The sequence below is a fragment of the Electrophorus electricus genome, chromosome 13, assembly GCF_013358815.1.
Source record: "Electrophorus electricus isolate fEleEle1 chromosome 13, fEleEle1.pri, whole genome shotgun sequence".
Lineage (NCBI taxonomy): Eukaryota > Metazoa > Chordata > Actinopteri > Gymnotiformes > Gymnotidae > Electrophorus > Electrophorus electricus.
In genome coordinates this window covers 16,516,807-16,524,110 of record NC_049547.1, presented here as the reverse complement: position 1 = coordinate 16,524,110, position 7,304 = coordinate 16,516,807, and the positions used below count along the sequence as shown (strand labels likewise).

The window sequence follows — 7,304 nt, the reverse complement described above, 5'->3', positions numbered from 1 at the left end:
CTTGCAAATTTTCAGTCATAATGGAACATTTTACATTTTACATCTGTTATCTCATATAAAATATAATTTTGTAAATAAATCTATAATGACAAACAATCGCAGAACTCAATTATTGCCTGCAAATCCACACGGGTCACAATAAAAGCTCTCACTTTCAAATACGCGATATTCTCCTTAAATTGAATAACATGTGCCGGGTAACACTGCCTCATCTCCTTCATGCAAATTTCATTTGATCGCCCACTCTAATGTTAATAAGTCTATTCCAGACTGAAAACAAGTGATAATGGCCGTTATCTTATCGCAGCAAGACTCATATGTTCATTGAGCGAAGTGCTTATTGGAGGTGTTTTAAAGTTAATACGCGCGATTTCCTCCCCACTGGGCTGCAGCAGCTGGACGTGACGGAGTAAACACACTAATCTCCTCAGCATTATGTCCCGCGGTCAGAGCGCGACGGGTCGTGTCAGACCGACTGTTTTACAAATAACGCGCACCATTAAGTAATTTAAATACTGTTCTTCATAATGCAGCGGAATCTAGGGCCGTAAACACCCATGTCTTGTTGTTTAGTGTTGTCTGGTGACTTGGGGCTGAGGAGGAATAGAACAATGTATCACCAGTGGTCAGGTAAATTCACAGGAACTGTTTGGTGCATTTTCATTTCAGAGATATCAGGGAATCCGAATGCGAATTAGGAACCTTAATAATTATCTTACGATAACATGCATAATCTATAGAATCTATAATATGAAAATATGTTTTAATAATAGGAACATTTAATAGAAATCTATTTTTCGCACACATACAGAGGATTGTGAATTGTGATACATTATACGTAAAGACCTATTAAAATAAGCTTATTTAAAATAAAAAAAACAAACAAATACAGTAAAAATAGGCGATGTAAGTGATATATTAGTGAGACTAAGTTGTACAGTTCACCCATGAATAACAGAACTAAATTATTTACTTAAGAAGTATACAATATACGGATTAACCTAATGAAATTAACCCTCAATACACAGATCTGTTGTTTTCTCACCATTGTGTGCTAAACCTAAACCAGCCAATCTCGATTCGGAGAAGTCATCCACATTCACAGCGGATGCAAAATCTTTCAATGACGTCAGCTCAGTATAAAACCAAGGAGAACTTCAGTTGGTCGGCAATACAAGTGACTAAGACTGTTGCGTTTACCGCGATCGCGTTACAGTCCACAGACTTTGGAAGTCGTTTTTTTTTAACAACTATGAGGAAAACTGTTGAACTCTAACTGGATACATAATCACTGGGGACTTTAAGTACTAAGTATTCTAACGTTTTCTGCTTGTGATGCCCGCTGGGATGTTCAGTATCGATAGTATCTTGGCCGGGAGACCTAGCTGTAAGGACTCGGTTTTACTACATCGGAATGCCCCGGTTGTATTCTCCAACTTGACGGATTCCTTGTATACAGCTGCCGAATATAATGGACTCCTACTCACACACAGGACCCACAGCCCCGAACTTGCAGGCGGTGAATGGAACAAGAATAGGCTATAACAACTATTACTATGGACAACTTCACGTCCAAGGACCGACTGGCCCAGCTTGTTGTGGCGCAATGCCAACTCTCGGCTCACAGCAATGTCCGTGCATTCCCACCGGTATGTTAACTTAATCTGTTTCTGTGTAACATAGCCTGCAGCCTACTAAGTTTCGAGTCAAATCATTGAAAATTATTCATTAATATTAAGTGACAACATTGCTAAGACTTTAGACATCTTTTGTCATGGGCTTACATTTTAAAATGTTGTTTTAAGGTTACGATAGCGCTGGGTCGGTGCTAATTTCCCCAGTACCACATCAGATGATGTCTTACATTGAACGTCGGCACCTTGTCGCGGACAGAACATTCAATTACTCAACCAGTTGCACTGTCGACGCAAGAGACGCCACATCGCACCATTTTCACTGACGAACAACTGGAGGCCCTGGAGAATCTTTTCCAAGAAACTAAATACCCCGACGTTGGTACAAGAGAACAGTTAGCACGAAAGGTGCATCTACGCGAAGAAAAGGTCGAGGTGAGCCATAGCTTTCTAATGGTGACCATGGAATAAACATTTCATTTAGCTGAGCAGACCCTAACCTACATAAACCAGTTTTTCTGGAAAAATAAATCGCGGGCCCAGCTGCGATAAAATAGTATTTAAAAAATAAATAAATACATAAATTAAAACGAAACAAACAAGCAAAAACAAACAAACAAACAAAACAAAAAACAGGTGTTTTTCTCAACTCGTCAACTTTAAGTATTTTACCTTTTATTTCCGCTTAGGTTTGGTTCAAAAACAGACGAGCAAAATGGAGAAGACAGAAAAGGTCGTCTTCTGAGGAATCAGAGAACACTCAGAAATGGAACAAATCCACGAAAACAGCTACGGAGAAAACCGAGGAGAGCAAAAGTGATGTGGAGTCGGACAGCTGATAAAGAATCATATGAAGGCAAATATCTTGCACAACTACAATTCGGACTTGTACATAATGTAAACTGTCATGTGAACTTACAGGTGTTGTCTTGCTGTTGCACAGATGTATAGTAAATGTTACCTTTATCATTGAATATTGTTATTATATTAATTTAAAATTTACACAAAAATGCCTGGACATATGAATACTAAATATTATATCACGTCAAAGTTTTCTAAGGCAAAAAGAAGGATCTCCTAAAAAGGTATACTTCCGAAGATTTATGTATTGTAAAGTAATGGCATTCATTAATTTGTGAAAGCCTGTAGGCCTCGTGATAACGCAAGCAGAATTTTACTAGAACTAATAAGGCGAAAAATGGTTTTAACCAAACAAAGAAACTGAAGTTTTTTACTATTGAATTAATGATGCATGGCTCTTGATAAAATAAGAATATTAAAAAATATCTGAACGGTTTCCCTGATTTTCTTAAGTCATTACCCAACAACAACCTTTAGCGGACAGTTTCAATGTTGTAAAATCAAATTAAAATGATAATCAGAAAATTTATCATCTTACATTGTTAGAAAATCGAGCTTTTGGGCATCAACCCTTGTCTAGCCGAATTAGTCATAAACTTCATTGAGCCTAGCTCTGTCTGTTACCCTAATCTGACAAATCTTTTCAACAAGTGGTCACTTAAGAGTTCTCGTCTGCAGTCTTCTGCTGTATTCGAAAATCTGTAGTGACAAATTACATCTTTGTCACCGAAACGGGGTTACAAATTTACTAGGGCCCCGTTTCCCAAAATCATTGTAGTGTTACGATTATCTTAAATGGAAGAGAGTGCGTTAAGTGCTCGCGCTACCATTTAAAGATCTTTTGTTGTCTGTTGTTGTTTTTGATGCTTTTGGGAAAGGGAGCATCGAAAAAAACATTTTATGATAGGCCTATTTTATTATATATTTCTGATTATTTGTCACAAATCTTAATTCAGAAATATAAGTAGCTTGAGAAGAAAAAAAATTGCTAGTGAGACGGGTTGAAGTAACACCCATAAGACAGGGACATTTTCCATGCCTCAGATTCTCAGTTCTGAATCTAAATGTGAAACTTTCACGACTAACTTAGTGTTACTTATTACCCTTGCTTTTTAAAACTGGCAAAACAAGCAGAATCTGCTTTTAAGAATGTACAGCCAAAAGACAAAGCGACAAAGAAATCAGCTGCCATTAACAATTTAAACCTGGTGCGCCGACTAAGAGTATGATGCATCACTAGGTCTATTATATAATATCCCCAATCTGGTCAATGTGAAATTCTAAGAGATTGCATATCTCAACGTTTACATCAATGCAATTAATTTGGTGTGGACTAAACAGCATTTGTATGCATTAACTAATATTAAAATGTCGATTTATATTTAAACTGGGGCATTAGTGGTTATTAGATATAAAATTGTACCTGACAGAGATAAATGAAAATTGAATTTTTCATGTTTGAAACTCACTGCGAAAAACAGTATTGGTGGGACAGATGAATTAAGTCAGACTATAACCTACACTGCTGTGGCGGAAATGCGTTTCTGGAAATGGCAGACACGTGTTGTGAAGCGAAATGAAAACTATATCAAGGCATCCGGTCCTTTAGCAAATGTATGGATAAAACAGCATTTTTTGTAATTAACTGGAGCTTGTAGTGTTCACTTTCCGTACGAATCTGTACTTTAGGATTACATATGGGCCTATTTTACCCATTTTCTGACATGACACCTAAGTAACAAAGAAAAAAAAAAGAACAATTTTATTGAATAAATTTGGAAAAAATGGCCCTCGACGTGTCGAAACTACACATCAGTTTACTGGTTTACCAATAGGCGAGTAAGAATTTTATTAATTATACACCACTTTCACTGGGCGCATGAATGAACCCTCAATGGACCGGAAATGGAGGATTTCATACAATAATCTTTCAGAATTATTATTTTAACCTCGCTGTAACTTGCATGAGATGACATTGTTTGCTAATTCATTGTAAGTGACCTTTGAAATGGACCTGTGATAAACTATACTAATCTTATTAAAAGCCCAGAATCTCCTCTGACTTTCCACTCCCCAGAATCACGATTGTGATTTTGGATTTTGTTACTGGTAGAAGAGGATTTAATGTGGACAAATGGTCTATTTAGGATAAAGCACTGTGCAGACGTTTTTCATTATTATTATTTATTATTATTATTATTATTATGCTAACATTCCAGCATGGCATTGTCCTTTCAAATGTAACTTAACCGTGGCAGTGATGAAAATGATTATGTGCGTGGATAATGATAATAAATGTTGTTCAAGTACACCAAAACGATTTCTATCTATTTGTGACAAAATGAAGCTGGAATAGCACCGATAAATTAAAATAGGCCGTTTGTACGCATAGATGTATTTTCAGCAACACAACGCCTCAACAAAGTGTCGTGGTTCGGAATTTTACACAAATCATACTTCACGAAGCATTTCAGTTTTTTAATGCTTGTACTCAGTTGGATTTAGCTTCAGTGACTTGCCAAACAACACTGAGAGCATTGTTATGGATTCACCTAATGTTTCACGTGAACGGTCAACGATCATTCCGAAACACGCCCTGTAACGCTCAATATCATCAGATGGATACATACATTCTGGCAAGTCACTGCAGAAATCTATTATCTATTAGGCACTTATCCCCGCCTAATTAAGCGTTTATGTTTCTTTTAACTAGGCACATGGAACTGAATAACTGAACAAAATGATTACTTTCTGTTACTATTACATATGCATTGGCATGGGACTTGATAGATACATACATACATACATACATACATACATACATACATATTATATATATATATATATATATATATATATATATATAATATATATATATATATATATATATATATATATATATATGTATATGTATGTATGTATGTGTGTGTGTGTGTGTGTGTGTGTGTGTGACAGCTCATAAAACCTAGAAAGGTGCAACATAAGTATTGTAAAATGGGTAAATGGTGACGATGCATGTGTTACAAACGTTAGAATGGAGAGTATGCATGTGTTAGAAACGAGTGTGTGTCTGAGTGACAGAGGGAGAGAGAGAGAGAAAGAGAGTACAGAGAAAGAAAGAGTGTGAGGGAATGTTTGAGAGAGAGAGTGTGTGTGAGAGAAAATGTCTGTTTGTAAGAAAGATTGAAAGCGAGAGAGGGGGCAAAATATGTATGTAAGAATATATGTATATAGGCCTAGTTTTCTATCTGAGTAAATCCATGAAAATTTGTGTAAATTCGCCTGTGTTTTTAAAATATGGTCTCTCTGCAATGGGTGAAAACATAACCTCTTTAGGTAAGACACAGTTCCTAGTACAGCCCTGAATAAACAGCAGTGTGTGAGTGTTTTTTGAAGACCTTACCTTAATGGAGGCAAAGACCTTCCCTTAATGGAGGTAAAGACCTTCTTACCTATATCTTACAAAGACCTTTATGGACATTTATATTTGCAAACTTGTATGCTATTCTGCCTTATTTATCATCTAAAACCAATTCAGTCTATGGAATATTGCAAATGTAGAGTTTGGTTAGTTACATTTTTGGGGTTTCTGAATATCTGTACACATGCGTCCTTGATGATGTGAACTTTGAATGGGAAATATAGTGCAAACATAGATAATAATTTTCTGCCTCATAATAACTTGATTACTCTTCTGCTGGTTTTTGCAAAAGGGGGATATATTTTAGCTGAGCTATTTTTTTTCTCTGACAGTATTATTTAAAAACATACTAAGGCAAAAAAAATAAATAAAATAAAATAAAAATAACCCACAGCTTCTAAGATGGTTTAAAAAGAAGAAGAAAGAAACGGATTAGAGAGGTCAGAGCAGGTACTTAAAGATTTGGCAATAACAGAAACCATGAAACAAAACACATCGTACTAATAATCCCTTATATGTCCAGCAATGATTTATAAAGTGCTTGTCCCACAAGCGTCAGTGCGATATACAAAGAGCAGGTCCAGAACCATTCATCTCCTTTTTTTCTGGGCTGTAATTTTCTATTCAAAAATTTTATGCAAGCCTTTTTTTCAAACCATTATTTCTTTGACCTTTTTATGCATAGTTTCCCGCACTTGGAAAAACATAGGTGGAGTCCCAAGAAAAATTAAGCACTGAGTTAACTCCAAGAGTAGATAAATCTTGGTCCTTTTGCAAGCATTTAAAGAAATTTTCCCTTTTTTTTTTTTTTTTTTACAAGTGTTTCTCTGTTTTTACACTGAGAACATTACATTCCTGATGTTATTTTTACATAAGTGGTACTTTCATGCATTTTATACATTTCTTTCAGTTTCGCTCTAAAATGGCTAAACATTATCAGACAAGGCATTGTGAATTTGTGATGTGATTGTATTTGTGTGCGGGGTCCGGCTAACCTTAGCTTTGGCTTCAGAAGTGACAGCTCTTGGGTGGATTGCCTCCACTAAAGATAGAAAAGGGTGTTGGCCTTTTCTGTGGTGCATTTTGAGAAAACGTACAAAATGGAAGGAGCACTGTATGAAAAGTAAGAGAAATAATGCATATTTTTACAGATGTAACTTCCTTCTATATCATTACCATTTTTCAGTGGGATGACGTGTGGTTTTGGTGTTTATTTTCTTTCTGTCCCAGGCTGTCTCTAAGCGAGGAGCCAAATCTCTTTAAGAACTCTTTTTTACCCCATGACTGTATATATTTGATGTTAAAATCCAGAAAATAAACACTTGATCGTAAGGATTCTTTTATTGCAGACTTAACACCCGATTGGCCTTTGGTAATTTAAGGGCTCT

General features: G+C 36.0%; 1 protein-coding gene across 1 annotated transcript; it reads left to right on the top strand.

Annotated features, from left to right (window-relative positions):
* The first annotated feature begins 1,195 nt into the window (after window positions 1–1,195).
* Window positions 1,196–2,872, top strand: gsc (goosecoid). Its single transcript, XM_027024253.2, is given in 7 exon segments — window positions 1,196–1,463; window positions 1,465–1,649; window positions 1,806–1,864; window positions 1,866–1,895; window positions 1,897–1,938; window positions 1,941–2,069; window positions 2,324–2,872. Coding segments are annotated over 7 exon segments (723 nt in total). The 5' UTR covers window positions 1,196–1,335; the 3' UTR covers window positions 2,474–2,872.
* The last annotated feature ends 4,432 nt before the right edge of the window (window positions 2,873–7,304 follow it).